Source organism: Lissotriton helveticus, chromosome 1_1, assembly GCF_964261635.1.
Source record: "Lissotriton helveticus chromosome 1_1, aLisHel1.1, whole genome shotgun sequence".
Classification (NCBI taxonomy): Eukaryota; Metazoa; Chordata; class Amphibia; order Caudata; family Salamandridae; genus Lissotriton; species Lissotriton helveticus.
Genome location: NC_136057.1, coordinates 1,234,188,987 through 1,234,209,852, shown reverse-complemented (window position 1 = coordinate 1,234,209,852; position 20,866 = coordinate 1,234,188,987). Strand labels below are relative to the sequence as shown.

Genomic DNA, 20,866 nt, shown 5'->3' with positions numbered 1-20,866 from the left:
ACATCACTGATGACATCACTGATGACATCTCAATGACATGACTGATGACATCACTGATGACATCTCATTTGACATTACTGATGACATCACTGATGACATAATTCATGTGATAATACGATGAACTTCTTCAGACTCTAAAATAACCTTAGATACACTCAGTGTAAACAGACACTCACAGACTGTCACTCATCCATAGAGTTACTCACACACCTACTCAGTCATGCAAAGAATCAATTACACCTCCATTTCCTCAACTATACAGTTATACATACCTTACTTATTCAAACATATACTAACACATATTTACTCTCTATTAAAATCCCTGATACAAGTTCACAATGATCAATACAGCCACTCACACATTCACGGGCTCTTATGCACAGTTATTTATATATGTCAACTCTCACATGTACTGTGTTTTACATATGTTCTTACTTTGACATGTAGCACTCAGATATCCATTCACTCACCAATGCACTCAGTCAACCGCCCATACACCTGTTTCCACATGCACTTTTGAATCCATATATCTAGTGAATCAACTGCTTACACATCTATGCACAGAGTCATACACCTCCCAGCCACCCACACACACACTCAGTCTCCCATACAAATACTTGGGCAACCAATCAATAACCCATATACTTACTCATATAGCTACTGATCAACACATGCAGCAGTTTACAGAACAACAGACATAATGATGCACAAATTAAGACAGTTTACTCACTAACCCATGCACTCAGTGACACACATTTAATCACTCACTCATACAGTCAGTCACACACCTACTAAATCCTTCATCCAGACACTTATACATCCACTCATTCTTCAATATGTAAGACATTTGAGATGTCATCAGTGATGTCATTTGAGATGTCATCAGTGATGTCATCAGTCATGTCATTGAGATGTCATCAGTGATGTCATCAGTGATGTCATTTGAGATGTCATCAGTGATGTCATCAGTGATGTCACTGACCATGTCATGAATGATGTAATATGTGACATGATCAGCAGTGGATTGCGGGTGCGCGATATATAGTTAGTACAACTAACTATATATGGAATTTCAATGGTTTTGTGTGAGTAAAATAAGGTTTTGTAAATGCTAATCCCTAACTATATATGGTCTATAACCTATGGTTTTTTCAGTGAATTTTCAAGGTTTTGTAAATGCTAATTCCTAACTATATATGGTCTATAACCTATGGTTTTTTCAGTGAATATATATATATATATCCGGCAGCCCCAGAGAGAATGAATCATACAAGTTTCATAAGACAGCTGGGATTTAAGGGGCAGCAGTCACTTATTATCTTTACTGGTTATTGGTGTTCTCTGCGCTAAAAAGAGTGTATTTCTACCCAAAGGAATCCTTTTCAGCAATCTTAGAGTAACAAATGAGTATGGAAAAAAACAATAATGCTGTAAACCAATGCCTTGCAGCTCCTATAAAGCTTTTTGATGCAGGTTCATAGTTCAATGTGCTCTATTTGAATGACTGTAACTTATCAACGGCAAGTAACAAAAGGATCTGTGTGACAAACGTATTAGCCTAATGAGCTATTTACATAAAATCCCTGCACTTGAGCACCATCAACCAGTGGAGAATAGGAGGAAATAAATAAACAAAAAAGCTTGATCAGTCCAATGAGTGCAATGGGGAAGGTGGTAGTGATCTTTTTCTGAACTCCAGTTTGTACAGTCGCTCCCACCACTCTGAAAGCACTTGTCTAAGCCAGGAGTCCACCCCTTGGACTATGCCATCTAGGTAATCAGTGATTTTTCCATTTGTTGTTCTGCCCTACAGTATTGACCAGGGTCTCCACAAATTGCTTATTTCTCTTGTATTTGGGACAGGGTTGGAATTTTTTTGCACTTTTTAGCTTGTCTCGGATTGATGGTTTTCTCCATGTCAAATGGGTGCTCAGCATTCTCCCATCTGCCTTTTTCCATTAGTGTTATCTCCTTCCACAGATTACAGGCCCTTCTCTTCGACGCAAGCCCCATAATCCCTGTCCTACAGGGGAGGGAGGATATTTAGGTGATTGTTGTTTCTCAGTCTTGCTGCACCTCTCCTATTTGTCAGCTTCCTGTTTCCAGGTTGCGTGGTGTATGTCCACTACAATCCTGTTCACTTTTGAGATCCGTTCCATCAATATACTAAAAAAAAATTATCAGATATATGATGACCCCGTCCATAGAGATGTTTGATCCATACCACTCCCTATGAAATTGATGGGTATGGTAATGTTTGGTTAGTACATAGCTTGTACTGTCCTCTAGAACGTGGAGCACTACATGGCTAGTATGGACATACTTCTCATTAAACTGTTGATTGCATTATTATTTCTGTATTGTTTGAAGATATAATATAGCCTTATAGCCCGCCGTAGAAAGCTATACCGGCTATTAGAATATTGGAATGTTGGGAGCTCCATTGAAAACAATGGAGTGCTCCGGGCTTATAATGGCTGGTCTAAGCCTGGAGCTCCAACATTCCAATGTTTCTTTGTTCACAGCTCTGGCTGTGAACAAAAGCTTCAAGGACCCTTCCAGAAGTACAGTATTCATTAGTACAAAGGTGGCCATGTCGCCCATTATTGGAACTACAAACCCTACAAATAAAAGTGCAGTACATGAGAGTATCAGAAAAACAAGTGCAAGAATGCTACTTGCAGGGTAATACATAGATTTTTTATCATACTATGTTTCTTCAGCAGCGTGGATAACTCCTAATGGTCCAGTTGCATGTCGGAAAAAAGGACAGAGAATCCGAACGTGCCAGCAATTCCATGACACATCTCTTTTGGTGTGTCTCGATCATCCCTCTTTGATGCAGCGGCAGTAATTGCCATTTGTGAGTGACAGAGTTACTGCGCAGCATCTCTAGGGTACCCTTCCTGCTCAGCAATGTCCGTACAATTCATTAAGGCAGTGTTCATCCTCTGCCTGCCTTGCATTGAGGAGAACTGAAGGGGGCCATATTTCTTAATATATTTTGCCCCGAAGGCTTCTGATTTCTTGAAGTTCAGTCTCCTTACTTTTTTACAACCATTAATGTGTTTTAAGGAGGTTGTTCCACATTCTAAGTGTAAGGAATTTGGCTCCCAGCCTTCATTCTGAGTTCTCATATTTATTGAAAACCTCGATTTAACTAACAAAAGATAAGTACTGGAATGCTTCTGATTTGATGATTTTCCGTTTATTTCAAAATCAAAGATACTACAAGACAATCATGAATGTGGGTTTTATTAAGCAGTGAATACTAAAAAGCATATATAGCAAAAAAAAAGGAAAACATGTTGCTTCCTATCATACATTTACAGTGCTTTGAAATGGCACAAGTAGGTATTGAATGTACCCATATAGCAAACAGAAACTGAATATTATTATGTTGCGTGTGGATTAAGTTTATATTACAAAATAATTGATTCTAAAAAATAAATTGTCCTTATGTTTTCAGTTGTTATTAAGGAAGCACACAGAATGCACTGCTACAGGATAAAAGCTAACCCGCCAGGCAATTTTTAAGTCTGTATTAAAAGGATCCTTCAGACTTGCTAGAAGAAAAAAAGAAAAGCCAATCATTAACTGCTTGCCAATACAACACTTTCACACTTACCTATAATAAGTGTGGCAATGAAGCACACTGTGTGCAATTGTACGTGACGGCTTCTCGAAATAACAGTTTGCACTATAACTTCCTTCCCAACTTTACCATTACAATGTATGAACAAGAAATGCCTTCTGAAGTTGAGGCATTCACACCCTTTTTCAGTCCGATTAAATGCTAGACTCCTCTACGCATTCAAAATCCCACCACTCAAAGTAATCACTAAAGGCCTGTCATTTGGGCTGCTCCAAGATAAGACTGACGTTCCCAACCGAGCCAATGGCTACAGAGGGCTGACCCATTCTTACTTTGTTTGTCTGCTTCTCTGGTGGCTGACCCATTCTTACTTTGAATGTACGCTTCCCTGGTGACTGACAAATTCTTACTTTGAATGTATGCTTTCCTGTTGGCTGACCCATTCTTACTTTGAATGAATGCTTCTCTGATGGCTGATCCTTTCTTTCTTTGAATGTATGCCTCCGTGGTGGCTGACCCATACTTACTTTGAAAGTCTGCTTCCCTGGTGGCTGACCCATTTTTACTTTGAATGTATGCTTCCGTGGTGGCTGACCCATTCATACTTGAATTGTTTGCTTCCCTGGTTGGCTGACCCACTCTTACTTGGAATGTATGCTTCCCTGGTGACTGCGAAATTCTTACTTTGAATGTATGCTTCCCTGGTGGCTGATCCATACTTACTTTGAAAGTCTGCTTCCTTGGTGGCTGACCCATTCTTACTTTGAATGTTTGCTTCCCTGGTGGCAGACCAATTCCTACTTGGAATGTATGCTTCTCTGGTGGCCAACCAACATTTAATTGACACTCTAACAATTGAACAGCTAAAGAAGGCTGACCCCAAGCACCTTTCTGTATGCAACGATACTATTAGGATGCAGTCGTGGCTCGCATGACTTGCGGGTGGGGTCGCTTGGGGTGGGGGTGGGTGACCTTACCCGGTCCTGTGCCTACTCTGTTCCTGGCCGGGTTCCGCGCCTGTGTTTTGTTGCTGCTTTCCTGCTCTCCTGCATCCGGCAGGAACAGGAAGCAGGCATCTTCCCTCCCCTCCCCTAATCCAATCACAACGCTGCATGCAGCCTACATAGTGAAAATGCAGAGTGCGCATGACTGGGGCCGACCACACAATCAGGGCCCACAGGACTGGCCAAGCCATTCCTCTCCGTACCACCCAACCCCAACCAGGCATACCATTCTGATTTCTCGCAGCGCGAGAAACAGAAACATAAAATGGTATTTAAAATACCATTTTATGGTATTTAAAATACCATTTTATGTTTCTGCTTCTCGCACTGCGAAAAAGCAGTGGGGTGATGCTCCTCTGCCCTAATGGAGGAGCCGCCCCTGTTAGGATGTGCTGTTTTATCAGGATTTCATTAGACTGACTAATGAGCTATTGCTCTCTCTACACTAGAAATGATGGTCACCATTAGTACTAACATCAATATTTTCAAGGGATACTGCAAAACGCATGCTATTGTACACTCCCATCTTGAAAACTCCAGTGTATTGCTCACTATTGTGCTGCTGTCCTTCTTCCAGATTGTACTAGTTTGGAAAAGATTTTGTACACTTAATTTTGTATTTAAAAAGTGCTTATAATTACTTTAACTTGTTTCAGTTTAATTAAAGCCAATGCTAAGCCACCAACAACCCCAGTAAAGATAAAGAAAGTGACAACATTTCAAGAATTTGAAAGCTACACAAGCGATGCTTGGGATGCCGGGGAAGACGATGATGATCAACTCCTAGCGATGGCAACTGAAAGCCTCAATACGCGCGTAGTGATGGAAACTGCAGACAAGGTCATCAGAAACCACAGCAAGTTACATGATCAACATAAAGTACTGGAGGAGAAACTGGCTGATGAAAAAGCACAGTTTTTAGAACTGCCTTCAATGGGGAGCAGCAAGTTGGTCAAATCAGCAAGTGAGAGCCACCTTCCACCCTCTACTGGTATGTTGAAAAGCGAAACTGAGAGATTGAAATTAAATCTGCTCTTTTATTGGGTCATGTTTCTTTTTAAAGTTTTCACTTACCTGATCCCATCTGTATGGTGTTCTAGGAATGTCAATACTTTCCAACTTTTTCTTTAAGATATATTCAATTGCATGCCTACTCACTGTTCCTGTAACCCGTATTAAGTATAATAGTGTGCTCACATATAAGAAAAGTGGTGACAGTATGTAATATTTGCTCTAAATTATTTTAACACTGTTTTCATTTATGGATCAATCTACATTGTTGTATTCATTGATGAAGTGCATCCAGGTGTGTAAACAAAATTTAATGTATAATATTATCGTAGTCTCATTGTGTGTGGTGCTTAAACTGAAATTACGTAAATGGACTAATGTTGCAATTAATTGGTTATGCTATTAACCTGAGAGACCAAAATAAATTTCTTATTAATAAAAACTGCACACGTGGATGGGTCTTGTCCCTGCTGAAAAAGAAAAAGGGTCATCCACCTACCTGGACTATTTATGATGGGTCATCCTTTCTGTTTGTTTTTTAAAGCTTGGGCTCCTTAAAAGGAAATTGAAGCGTGTTCCAGTGTTGGAAAGAAAAGGAAAGGGGCCTCCTGCTAGCATCCATCTAGTGATCAGATATTAAACAAGCAGTGTCAGCGCTGATGGTATACTGCTTGACATTATGTTGAGAAACTTTAGACTGAGTCAAATGTATTGTTTGCAACAGGGGAGCATCATATCCGAATATTGACTCTATTCACAGCTGTTTTGCAAGGAGAACTGCACAATCTCGCATAGATACTGCTTGTGAACTTCCTTGCATCTAAGCCTAGGGACACAATAGGAAATAAGGTTGTCTCAGTCAGTGCTACGAAGTGACTGAATAAGACTAAGCCACTTTTGAACTTGCCTTTGTGCAGACGTGCTTTGTCAGGATAGTTTGGATTTGTTCCGAGTCTTCTGAATTTTGTAAATTATAAAATTTAATTACATGAAAGGATCCAGGGAACAGTTGAAGGGCCGTATTTTAGTTGGTATCCATATTTTTAGATACACCTTTATTTTCATGCCTGTCCTCGAGATAAAAAAAATCATAAATAAGAACATATGTACATATATACCTACAGAGGCCTTTGGGTCAGCATTATTAATCTGTTGGTCTGGTTAGTTGGTCCTTCACAGTTTTGCTTATGTCCACCTCTGTATTCAGCAAGGGAAGTGGGCCACCCCACTGCATCCATTGAATCTCTTGCACTTTGAAGGACAGCATTTTGACTGCTTACATATGCATTCACCTAAAAAGGGCTTGCAGACTAATACTTTAAAACAGGTGGGCCAGTACTTAACTTTGGCAGTGTTTCTTCTTTCAATCGATGAATCAAGCATTTGCAAAGCGTTGCATATCACTTGTGAGGGTCTCGAGGCACAGGAGCTATTGGCTGCTGAATGGAGGTTTGATCATTCAAACAACCAGGTCTTGAACTCTCTTCTTTCCATTGTCTATCTTTTTCTGAGTCATCTCTGTGTGTTTAATGTATGTGTTTAGGTTACAGTAAGGCAAAGCCAATACTTCGTTTTTCTTGATACCAATAAGAATCACATTTTCCTGTGAACTGTATTATAATTCAAAGGGTTTCTCTTCAAAGCACACTTAACTTCTAGGAAGCACATGGAATGTCCTGTTAAAATTATATGACATGGTTGATTAAAATAAATGATTGCAAGGATATGGCAGCCAAGTTTAGGCTTAAGCATGTTTGCTTTTTGCTTTTTTTGTGGCATATGTGTGTTTAAAAAAATAGAAAAACCGAAAACTAAGCAGTGGACCAACTTACCAATTTGTATTGGTAAGTTGGTGTGTTGGTGCACAGGGGAGAGGGGTTGGCCTAACGGCTAAGGCGCTCGACCTCGGACCTGGGGAACTTGGTTCGAGTCTCGGTAACGACGCCAATAACCCCCTGTGATTCTGGGCAAATCACTTAATCTCCCCGTGCCTAAAATGAAAGTGTGTCCTCATGTAACGTAACTGGTGCTATGTAAAGCGCTCTGATAACTGATTCGGTTCGGTTCTAGTTCGCGCTATATAAAACTCTACAAAAAAAAAAAAAAAAAAATGGAAAGAATCAGATAGATGACTGTAAGGCAAAATTACTCTAGAAATGTCAGTAGAGAGATATATGATCCCTTGGGCATCGAAACGGGTGCCCCATCCACTCGTTTGCTTCATGGATAAGGTTTTAATTTTTAGGAATAGTGGCCTCCCAATCGAAATTTGTAGTTTATATGGAAGGAGTAATTTGTCTCGGTGGGGCTGATTCCCCATTGATTTGACTGTAGACTTTGCCACGCCTCTGAGTAGCATGGTAGGACTGTATATTTTGACTTGATGTGTATGCAGGGCCTTTTCTTCCTCCTAGTCTGGCTCCAACAGGAAATAAGTATGAATGAACCCATTAATGCCCGAGAAGGATGAAAGGCTGCCAGCCACTAAGCTATCCATTGAATTTGGGCAGCGAGGAAGTACTGCTCAAAATGCAGGGCGGCTAATCCATGGGCGATCGAAGCTTTGACAGTGCCACCCTACACCGCAACTTATTCCAGATGAACTTGCGGATTTGTTGGTCAAACGCACGGAAGAATGCACCAGGGATGTAGATAGGCATGTTAGTAAAGAAATACAAGAGGTGGGGCAAGACCACTATTTTTGGCAACGCCACCCTCCCCTCCCCCGTCAGTGGCAATGTGTACCATCTGTGTATGCAGAGATGTTACTGATCGAGTGACATTGCCTTCAAATAAATCAGTTATGGAGTGGTAAATCCGCACCACTAGATATCAGAATGTGTTTTGCTGCCAGTTTAGATGCGTCCCATGAATAACAGCACATAGATTGGGAACATCAGGAAGGAAGGGGAACAGGCAAGATTTTGCCCAATTTACTTGTACCACAGATATTTTTGCAAAATGTGCCAGAGTGTAAGCGATCATGCTATGAATGTGGTGCATGTCTTGTAGGTAAAGCAGCATATCGTCGGCATATAATCATATCACGTGTGTCCTGTTACCCAGATGGATGCCACACTGTGTACCTCAGTAACGCATGGCAAGTGCTAGTGGCTCTATCGCCAGTGAAAACAATGGGGGCGAGAGCAGTCAGCCCTGCCTTGTGCCCCTGTGTATAGTAATGACATCCCAAAACAGGGGGACAATCTTAACCCTAATCAGGGGGTCAGTATATAGTAATTTCACTAAACAAAGGAAACGTTTCCCAACACCGTAACAGAGCAACACATCAAATATATACCCCCATTCCAATGAGTCAAATGCCTTTTCAAGGTTCAGTACCAAGCATCCAGCATAAGGTCATTCACTGGTGACAATAAGTCATGACCCTAAAGAATCATTGCAGATTCAAGGAGCTGCTGCAAGCGGGGACAAACCCGTTCTGGTCAGTGTGAACCAAGGACGGATCGAAGCGTGCCAGTCGATCCGCAAGTATCTTCGCCAGTTTCTTATAGTCGGTGTTAAGAAGGGCCAGTGGTCTGTAGGAGCCAACAAACATGGGGTCTTTGTTGGGTTTAGGTAAGGAGAGGACAGTTGCCTCGCTCTGGGAGGCAGTAAGGCCACCAGTGGAGAGGGCCTCTTCATACAGTTTTAATAAGTGTAGAGCCAATAGGATCGCATAGGCTTTATATAACTCCGCTGGCAGGCCATCTGGTCCTTTGGACTTGCCAGTATCCAATGCGATAATGGCATCCTTGATTTCCTTCAGTGTGATGGTTTAGCTCCATCCATTGGTCCAGGGAGATGTGAGGTAGTGTGATGTTGGCAAAAAAGGGGCTGTAGGTGTCCGAATTTGTTTCAGTATGTGATTGATATACAAGTGTGTAGTGGTGTAGTGCCGTGGGAGTTCCTTATGAATAGCCCATTGTGTATAAAGGATGGAGCGAGGTTCGGATCGTTTCACCTCACTGGACCATTGAGGTTGGTCTTGACGAATGAGCCAGGCCAAGAGCCATTGAGCTCTGTCAGTGGTGCCGTGTGTGTGTGCCGAGTGAGCAGAATAAGTTAGGCAGTGTAGTCTTTTCAACAACTTGGCATGTTAACCTTGAGCTTCCGCAAATTTCCCGCAGCGCTGGGATCGCCGACCTTCCTAGTCTCCAAGTCAAGAAGGGTATGTTCCAACCCTGAAATGTCTGCATTAAGATATTGTCTTATGTTCCCTTATATGCCCTGGCAGTGTCCCCGTAGTGTCACCTTGAAGGCGTCCCACTCTATCAATTTGGAGGAGGCAGTGCCAAGAGTGTTCTCAAAGTAATCCACAATTGCGGTCCTCAGTGAGGCTCTAAATGGAGGACCTTCCAACAATGCAGGTTAGAAGCACCAGGTAGGGATGGGAAGTGGATCCATAGCCCACTGCTGTGGAGGTTGTGATCGGAGTGGGTGCGACCCAAGTAGTACACCTCCGTGAAAGAGAGAAATGCCAAGGCACCGACTAATCTGTCGATGCAGACATGTAAATTATGAGGCTCAGAATAGAAGGACTCCGGAACCACCACAGATCAACCAATCCCCAACTCTGAAGCCAATCTGTCAGTATTTGTGCATTAGAGGTTGCAGTCCTACATGGTAGTGGGGGAAAGTAGTGATCAAGGGCGTTATCCAGAAGGCTGTTAAAGTTACCTTCCAGATGTCACGGCGTGGTGCTCCATCTTGAGATTGTATGTGAGAGCACATGGATGAAGGTGGCCTACTCCAAGTTCATAGCATATATAGAGCCCAGCAGGATGGAACGGTCATCTGAGCAACCCAACACGAGCACATATCCATCCTCCGGGTCTATGATCATGTCTTCCACTACAAATGGGCTTCCAGGCTTGACCCAGATCAGCACCCCCCTGACATAGGTGAATTAGTTTGGGGCAAACAGCTGTCGGTACCAGCAACAGTACAGTTTGATGCTTTTGGAGTCTATGTGATGTATTTCCTACAGTAGCGCAATATGTTTAGAGAGATGTTTCAGGTAGGAGTAGACTTAGTAAGGGCACAGTGGTATATGCATACCCCTCACATGCTAGGTAGGTATATTAAAATGGACCATTTGTGACTAGGTGTGTCATCCATTGATGGGACCTGGTGTGGGTGGTAGCTGGTGTCGGTATATAATCAGCATATGAGGTACCAGCTGTGGAGGTCCGGGCCAAGAAGAGTCACGGGTAATGAATACCAATAGAGCAGAGATACCGCATGCTTCAGCTGAAACAGTGAAACATCCCAAACTCTACATGGGTTGACCAGTCGTGAAACTGATGTGGGAAAAGGTAGGCAGCCAATGAAGAGGTACTCTGTATAATTAAGGAGGTACATGCAGGAGTCCGTGTGTGTGACAGCCTCTGTGGTTGCCCTGTACTAAGGTGGACTCAAGTGTAATAACGGTTTCCAACCAGAGGCATGATAACCGATCCACCCCATCAACCCAGTGCCCCCACAGCGGAAGGGGATCACTGCCACCCATGCCACGCCCTTGTCAGAAAAATAGAACAGATGAATCACACATTACATGTGAGGGTACACCAACACGCATTACAGTAGACATTTCAACGTCAGTCAGCTATAGCCAGGTATTATATGCTTCAGATGATGCCGTCGGATGTCTGCAGTGTGTCTTTGTGTAAAGTTGATGACTCTGCTCTGGAGGCCATGCAGTGGAAGAACCATCCTCACTTATTGATTCGTCCTGCTCCAAGACCCTTCCAGTTTCCCTCAAAGCTGCAGCTTGTTGTGTGGCTTGACGTCCCTCCATTACGACTTATTCCAAATCAGATGTATGATACAATGGAGGAGAGCATCTGCCATGCCGGCACACAATCACTCCGCCATGAGCCCCAGCAAGCGACCCCATCACCTGATCAGCCGTGGATTGACCCGCCGCATCCAACCAGTTCCACACGTCTTCAGGGGAGTTGAAGAGTGTTTTTCCCTCTGCCACCACTCTCAGTCGTGCCAGGAGGAAGAGAAGGGCATTACAAATATCAAGTTCACAGAGTCTGCCTTTGACCGCGAGAAAGCGTTACATTGTGCACCAATATGGTGTAGTTCGGAAAAAACATTTTCCTCGTGGTGCCTACTGAGATCTTCTGTAGTTTCTGAATCGCATGCAAAATTGTGTCTCTGTCTCTGTTGTGCAGTAGGCAGAAAAGGAGCGGTCTGGGGCTGGAGCCCGGTGGCGGTCTGCACACGGGAACTCAGTGAGCTCGCTCCACCGAGAAGAACTGTGAATAAGCATCGTGAGGTAGGTGCTCACTCAGCCAGTGCTCCATGTGTGTATATGGCATCTGATCCCTCTGCTCCATCTGGCAAGCCCACCACAAATTTATTGTTACAGCGTGAGCAGCCTTCTGCAACTTCCATGTGCCATTTGAGGACTTCCACACGTTCTGCCATCAGGCACATTGAAGAATAAAGTTTGCAGGTCCTTGGCTGTAGTTCCTCAATGGTCTGTTCAACAGTATGTACCTTATCTACAAGTTTAAGGTGATCAGCGTGTGAGAGTGTCAGGTTCGTTGTCACTACATCGATCATACTCTCTAAAGAGACTCACATTGTTTCCAGCATAGTACCAAGTTTGTCCACCGCTGCGATAACAGCATCCAATTTATCAATGATTGATAGCGGGGGAGCGGACTCACCTACGGATCCCGCGTCATTCAGCATCCTATCATGTTCAAGGGAAGACTTTGCGGACATACCCTGTGTGCACATTGGCGTATGCCCTATCGCAATAAGATAGGTTAGTTTGGCGCAGCTTTGTGTTTTCGCCTATGGTCCGCTTGCCAACACCAAGTGAGGAGAAGGGTATGACAACACAAGCAGCCCCAGGTATCCAGGTCTGGAATGGCAGACTTAACATGTGGGAACTGGGTCAAGGGTATATCATGCCAGATGAGATACACTCTGTGATGAGGTGAATTGCGCAGTCCCACACCAGAAGTGGTCAGCACGCACAGTGAGGAGAGCGCCAGCTTGCTTGTGCCGATTCGGGTCCTGAGGCGCAGCAGCAAAAGCAGCATGGTTACAGGTAGTAGAGCAGGTCAGGTGAACAAAGTCAGTCCTGGCTACAATGGAGGGCAACAAAAGAGGTCCACTGAGTAAGTGTCTATGGCTGGACAAGAGGGCGACCCCAGTAGTTGCCAGGAGTAGTTGGTGGTGGAGCACACCATTGACAGGCAGGCTCTGAAACCACAAAGTCACCACCTAGCAAGCACATGTATAGGCCCAGGGGGAACAGACACGCTACCCCCAAGCAATCTGCAATACCCAGTCTGTTCTTCCCCCAGAGCAGCTCCTCCAAGCTCCATGGCAAATAAGCCTAGCCGCTGCAGCCAGTCCAGCTGCGCCATATCTCAATAACTTGCAGTTGCTATCAAGGATGGATAGTGGCAGCTGGAGACTCTGCCCACTCTATCACAGAATCCTGCAGATGCGAGCAGTTAAGAGGACCGAAGGGACTGCGTGATGCATCCATGCCATAGCTCGGCTTCCGCAGTGCCTTACGCATGTCACCTCGCCTGAGCGATTCTAGGCAGCATGCCCAATGGGAGGCCCTGCGGTCACCGTGCATATCCTATCGCCCAGCATGTTGTGCCACACTCTGGTTGGTCCAACGCATCAGGAGGGTGGACCCAGTCCCAAGTCACCATAGGTCCCGCACCTCAATGATCGAAACAGGGGCTCAATGTGTCTTGTACCGCAAATCTCCACGGTCGCCAGTCCCTATTGCATGGTGGTTGCTGGCACGCCTTCAGGCTGCATTGAGCATGAGCCACTGCTTCTAGTCCACACCTTTCCTTATAGCGATTTTGCACAGCATGGAGGCAGGACAAATGGGAAGCATCGGGGGAAGACTTACTCCCGTGGATGGCGGGCTCCTGACAAAAGAAATTGTGGATAATCAGGGTAGAAGCGGAGCGGAGCGGAGCTCTTCCAGAGCACATCCACCATGATGGCTGAGTTAGCCATTCCCTGCTTTAGTTTCCCCTTCATTCTAAGAAGGGTGTAAAGAAGTATAAAAAAAACAGAAGATCTGAAACTTCTAAGCTCTATATGCTTATTGAGCTTCATCCCACTCCCCTTCTGATAGACATCTAATGGAATGTCACTAATACAAGGTGTGGTCTGACAAAGGACTTGTAGTGTATTTTGTCAAATTTCTGACAAGAGATCCTTGCCACTGGTCAATGGCCAGCTCTGCAAATGTATTTGCCATTTTTGTTTAACAACTGTACTCAAAGGGAAATATCCCAGGAGATCCATTTGGAGTCAGGGGATCTTTAAGACAAGTAGAGCCTTAGTGCTTGAAAGGGCTGTCACAGAATAGCGTAGAAAGAGCGTGCTTCACTTTCATCTTGCAAAGTAAGGAAAGCGTGGGCTTTGAAAGAGGTTAAGAAGCAGAGACGGGAAATCCCTTCCACCTTCTTGGGCAGTTGAAGAAGGGGAAGATGGATCTCGGTGATATGTGAGAAGTACTGAATCACAGTAGTTACAATGAAACAAAGAGTTTATGCAGGCATGTTGATCTTTTAATAGTATTCAGCCAATCATAGTTGGGGTGGTCAAGTAAAGCAAAGCTCCCATTACTGGCAACTCAGAGTACTTCTTGAATGTAAGAAGACAATAATTCTGTTGAAGAATTCCTATCTTCCCAGGCAAAGTTAGAAAAATAGGCTTTGTACACATTTACAAAGTTTGAAGTTGCTGCAGCTTTACAGGCAACATCGCACCTGTTGCCTATGTTAGTCCTGTAAACGTGCAAAAGGGTGTAAAGCATAGCAGTGATTTTAACAAAATATGTTATAATTTTTAAGAAAAGGCGCTTTTAGTAAGCATCAATTTATCAGTCTCTCATTGCTCTGAGGTCAGCAGCACCAATATCCCATATTCATAAAAAGTAAATGATCCACTTAAAAAATATAGATTTTCTGCAATAAGTGCAAACTCTTCTCTTAATGTTGGCCAGGATATTGGATGCGCCACATTTGTCTTTGGACCTGGGCTTGTAGGCTCGTCACTGTAATAACAAAGCTGCCACATTACATTCCTCAATAGAACATCCAATAACTTGAATTAGGTGCTGATACATCAAGTTGTTTCAATGCGCAAACTGACCGAGATCATTCTTTGAGTGGTCAGACCACCCCTAGAAGTAACAATCATGAGTCAAGTCTGGTGCCCTATAAAAAAAAGCTCTTGTTTCATTAGAATACGGGCTTCCGAACAGATGATGCCTGTGCTGATGCAGTCTCTGGTGTAGCCACACACACAATTATTAGTGCTTACTCCCAAAATGATAGTTGAAGAATTTCATTATACGAGTTAATTATACTAAACACCCTGCTGCCTACAGGTTCATAATTGGTCCAGATGCCCTTAACCTAAACAAACTAGAAACAGGTTCCACCTATTCAGAATAAAGTATGCTTGGCTTAATGTTTGCCAATATTAGCACATGTATCGTATTTATCTGGCAGTTTCTTCACCAGATAAAGTTGTAAACATTCAGCTAATAACGATTCGTCTAAATGCTTCACAATTAAAGTTGAGACATGCATCCCGTTAAAAACTTTGAATATATGTCAATGCAAACAACAGGTTAAATAGTATACAGCATAGCTTGACGCAAGCAAAACCAAAAAAGCATACGCTGTGGGGAAAAGTATGAGAGAAACAAAACATGCAAAATTAAGCTGCACGTTTGCTCCAGTCAACTTATACAAAAATATAAATTAAATAAATCAACGCTCTTTAAATGTGATCTTTGATTCTAAAACGTCCATCCACGAAGAATCGGTTGCATACTGTTATTTTTTCAAACCCCTCAGACATGAACGAATAATCTTGCTCATCCTAACTGCTAAACTAACAGACTCCTCTCTGTTTCAGATTGGCATACCTATCCCTGCTATACGACCTAAGACAATGTGATAACATAGGCAAATAAAATGCAGTGGATTACATTCACCCCTTAAATAGGAAACTGGTATGATCAATCAATCATGTTTTTGTATAGCAGGGCTACTCACTTGTGAGGGTCACAAGAAGCTTGGGGGGGCTGCTGGTCCGTCTGGGCGTGGAGGTTCAGTCGAAGAGCCAGGTCATGAGGTCCTTTCTGAACTGTGTCAGTGATGCGGATTGCGTGAGGTGGAGGGATAAGGTGTTTCATGTCTTGGCAGTGAGGTAGGAGAAGGATCTTCCTCCAGTTCTGGTCTTGTGGATCCGTGGGACGAAGGCCAGGGCGAGTTGGGTGGAGTGGAGTTGTCTGACGGGTGTGTGGAAGTTGAGGCGGTGGTTGAGAGATGCTTGTCCTGCATCATGGAGAGCTTTGTAGGCATGCGTGAGGAGCTTGAAGGTGATTCTCTTGTTGACTGGAGTACAGTGCAGTTGTCCGAGGTGTTGTGTAATGTGACTGCAGCGGGGGATGTCGAGGACCAGTTTGGCTGCAGCATTATGGATGTTTTATAGTTTCCTGAGCTGCTTCTGGGTGACTGTGTCCGGACTCTGTTGGAACCATCTGAAAGTCTTTTCGAAGCAGGCAAAGCATGTGGAAACAGCTTTGTGTCACTCTCAGTTCTGATGTCTGGCAGTAGGCCAGGGACTCTCCCGGGCTAATTGTAGTTTTAGGGCCTCGTTTCATATCTCATTCATGATGCTTGAAGGTGGGGGTCTCCTAATGAATTGGTTTGATTTGACATTGCTGGGGCCTTTTGTAAGTGACATGCTTTCTCTATATGCCTATTTCCACCATTATGAAGACAGGTGGTCATCGACCAGTATTGATATCTGCTGCCCATTTACGTCTGGACAGAGGACATGTTGGGATCAGGTTGTTCCCCTTGAAGAGATAACAAATGTCCATATTGATATCAGGACACTTTGCCTGACATTTCACTTCTGCCCTTATGAGGAACATGTCCTCAATCAATTTCAATACCACTAAAGGACCACTTTCCATTAGAAGAATTGAGGTTCAGAAGAAATGTTGCAACTCTGGGCCTCACAAGGAATAACCACAAAATGGAATTACTTGGTAGGATGACTGAATCGTGTCTATGTATTTCTCAAACTAAAATCCTTAACTGCCAAGACTTCCCCCCCCCCAGTGCCAAGCATTTTCTTTGTTGCACGAGGCACTTCATGCTTAAGACTTTATAACTTTTTTTCCACGTCAGGTATACAGGCCAAATTTTCTTAGTATAGAGCATAAGGTGCGGATATTAGGGGAGCGTGAAAAGCCAAGATTAGCAATGGCACGCCTCATAGAGCCCCCGTGTGCAGCCACGCATTTGCTACCTTCTGCACAGTCGCCACTGATCCTTTAATTGATCTCAGGGAAATACTACAAGAATTTCATAGGTTCTGCATGTCTCTCTGTAGTGCACCGGTTCCCATAGTGATAGCTGATTAGACCACCTATTTTTATACCATAGGTTTGACATGGTTAGAGAATGATATCAGTAGTTTCTTAGTTCCCCGATTATGCTTGAAGAAATACATTCTGTTATTAGAAGCTTCCCGAAAGGGAAGTCTCAAGGGCCTGATGGCTTGCCTACTCAATTTTACAAAGAATATGCCCTGCTTTTGGCTCCACATCTAGTGGTGATGTACAAGGAGACTTTTGAGAAGGCTGAGCTTCTCCCATTGCATAGAGAGGCCTTCATAGTCACTCTACTCAAGCCAGCAACCCCCCTCGTCAAATGTAACCCAAACAAGCCACTGTCTGTGATAGATATAGACTATAAAATACTGGCAAAGATTCTTGCTTCCTGTATCAGCCCACTCCTTCCTATGATTATCTGCCTTGATAAATTGGGGTTCATAGCTGGGCCCTCTACCATGCATAACCTCCTCATCATATTTGGCCTAGTGCATCAGTTAAATCCCCAGCTTCCAGCCGTGACAATCCTATTAGACACCACCAAAGGCTTTGAGGTTAGAAGGGGTGTATTCATTTTCCTTGCTGGGAAGGTTGTTGGTGGTGGGTCATGTTTTTTTACTCCGGGTTAGACTACTGTACCATACTCTCTCCACACATATCAGGCAGAATCCTGTGATAATAGGGTGAGGGACGAGGCAGGACTGCCCCCTCCGACCTATATTCTTTGCTTATAACAATGGAATTTCTGGCTGCACACCTTGGGCAGCATCACAGGGACAGGGAATTAAGGTTTCATGCTCGACATAAAGTTGTTTCCCTGTTTGTGACAACATTACCTTACACATGGCAAACCTTGATAAAAACATCTCCCCTCTGCTAAGCAAATTCTTTCAGTACTATGCCTTGTCTTGAATTTCCATTAATTGGAACATATTGAAGATATTCGCATTAATGCAGGCCATTAGTTGCTGCGAGCTAGAGTTCCCCCCTGTGATGAAGGTGAAACCTTGGTCATATATGTAGGAATACATATTAGCAGAGACATGGCAGCTGTCTTGCAGGAAAATTATAGAGTGGCAGTGGGATGCATAGAGACCCAAGTCAATGGCTAGATCAGACTACCATTATCCATGACAGGGAGACTGAGTTTGGCCATAATGGTGGTTTTACCCCAGTTGCGATATATGTTTATTATCCCCAGCCCGCTTAGTTATGCTTTCTTCCTCCTATTGCAAATAGAAATGACTGGCCTGACTTGGCTGGGAAACAACCAAGAATGAGGTAGGAGGCACTAGAGCTACTGTATGACCAGGGGGGCCTGGCAGCTGCAGACTTAGAGGTGTATTATAAATGCACACATACTTACTTAGATCATTTCTGACTCTTACTGGCTCCATTTCAGCCCAATGTGACCATCAGGCTGATGTTGCTGGTCCCCTTCCACTGAATACTATTATCTGCATTTGCCCCATCAAGCCCCAAGGGGACATTGACACAGTGAGATGTACAGAATGAGCATGGGAAGGACTGCACCACAGATCTTCAAGGAAGATTATATATTTCCCTGCAAATCCCTGCTGGATAACTCTGCTCTTCCTCCAACTTACGACCCCAAGCCACAATGTCAACTTACTAAAATGGGCTTGACAATGCTAGGGGATCTGTTCCCTGAGGGTTCTTTCCTTCCTTCAGAGGTAATCAAGGTGCATGATTCACACACCCCCTTATATATTTTATGTGTAGAACCATCTTTATTCAATTACCTGCACTGCGCTCTTTCCTTTCTTCCCTCCCCTTGAATGATTGAAGGAGAGTCCTTCACCTGAAAAACTGGTTTCTAGACTCTACCGGGATGTGCAGAGATGCTCAACCAACTGCAGGCATATTGCCTGGCAAAAAGGGGAGACTGATAAATCTCAATCACTGACGGACAAACAATTTACCTTCTCTTGCCAACTTAAAGGCAAATGTTCCCCTAATTATAGGCTATGCCTGATACATTTCATTTATCTTCATAAGATCTACTTTTGCACCAGCTTCATTGACTAAGATGGGTTTAACTGGTGCACAAGATGTGGGGCTGCTGGTGTAGTCTTTATCCATCTGGTGTAGCACTGCCATCGAATCGAACAATTCTGGACTGCTTTCCGAACAATGTCAACACGCATGACAACTTCCGATGTCCACCAGACTGTAGAAAATGCATTGCTTGGATACATGAAGGACTTCCTGGCAACTAGTCGTAGGTTCCTGGCAATAGCTCTATTATTGGCCAAGAGGAGAGTGGTGATGCTCTGGGGAGGAAATGCCCCAATAATGCTGAGGACTGGCTTCACAATATAGGCTACTGTAGATACCAGTTTGAATCATATTGGGACTACATGCCACTCTGCCCTTGGCCTAAGGATATTTGTGCCCCCATGTTATAGCAGAGTGCATTATATGGCTGTGCCTTGCCCGTATAAGTTGTTGTATGCTATTTAATAACATATTTTAAAACATTATAAAGATAGGCCAAATACTTAGGTGTCATCCTAGATAACAAACTAAACTTTTAAATTTACAATAAATCCCTGGCTCGAGAGTGTCAGAAAACTGGAACCAATAATCCCACTCATAGGTCTCAATACATTGTACTAGTGACTTGAGTGTTTACTACAGAAACCTTTCTCGTTTTGGCATTCTACAAATTACGCTTATACATGATGAAAATCTATATTTTATTGTGCTTGTGCTCCTGTGTTGTAGGGTATAAGATTGTCCTTGTCTGTGATACAGTCAGTAACCTGACTCCCATTCAAAGCCAGATGCTTATTCCAAATGGCTTGTCTAGTACATAATACTGCAGACAAAGGCACACCCAGATATATTAATGAACAATGTTAAATATTTGGCAAAAGCTCTCTTTTGGGCATTGTAACACCTGGGTATCACTAGGACTAGAAAACGGAAAACCCTCTCCCACACTTTCTCAGTTTTTTGCAGGACGCTGCACTGAGAATGTGATAGCAATCACTAATATGCTAACTTTGCTATCTGCAAGGATAATTGGATTTGTCAGGAGAGAATAGGATACACCAGAGAGTGTAACAACAATGACTAGATCAGATCTGAAGACTGGACAATAACTGGGTAATTCCTGCAGAAGGCGGAACTGGGGTGAGGAAATGTTTACAATATAAACAAGCATTTGCAATGAAATAGGTCTCGCATTTACGCAAGTTTGAGCTATCGGCATTGTAAATGACAATGCATTTTATTCATGTTTTTCTTTTTAAAACATAAATAAAAGACATTTTCATTTATAATGCCAATAGCTTAAACATGTGTAAATGGGAGACCTATTGCATTGCAAATGCTTGTTTTGTTTTAGCCACAATATAAATAACATGACTGAAACTACAAAAGATTAATATTTGTGGCAGTTTATTGCAGCAAACAAAATAATTGCAAACGTTTACGCGTGTTTGCATTCCCTGAATGTATTTGTTGTAGGTGGAATTTTAATTTGTTTTATAGCCAGTGTCTCTGGAATTATGCGGCAGGTGAGGATCAAATTATTTAGCACAGTTGACTACATATGGCAGGAAAAGGCAAATCATATGGCATAATTGGTCTTGTTTTATGATAGCATTACTCAATAATGTTTATCATTTTGACAGATGTTAACACTGTCTGGGCAAGGGTTTAATTTAATTAGTACCAGTATAAAACACAAATATATCAATAAGAATGACTACTGGAATTATGCAATTAAGTGGCTACTTTCATATAATTATGGACATTCCACATTTGGCACATAATACATCATCTGTTGCATAATCTGCA

At 43.1% G+C, this 20,866-nt stretch overlaps 1 protein-coding gene across 2 annotated transcripts in view; it reads left to right on the top strand.

Moving 5' to 3' along the window:
• Positions 1-20,866, top strand: part of TBC1D22A (TBC1 domain family member 22A) — a 2,393,943-nt gene that overhangs the window by 400,103 nt on the left and 1,972,974 nt on the right. For both annotated transcript variants that reach the window (XM_078679664.1, XM_078679673.1), the window contains exon 3: positions 5,256-5,590. In XM_078679664.1, the coding sequence (XP_078535790.1) occupies positions 5,256-5,590 (335 nt within the window). The remainder of the gene's footprint in view (positions 1-5,255; positions 5,591-20,866) is intronic.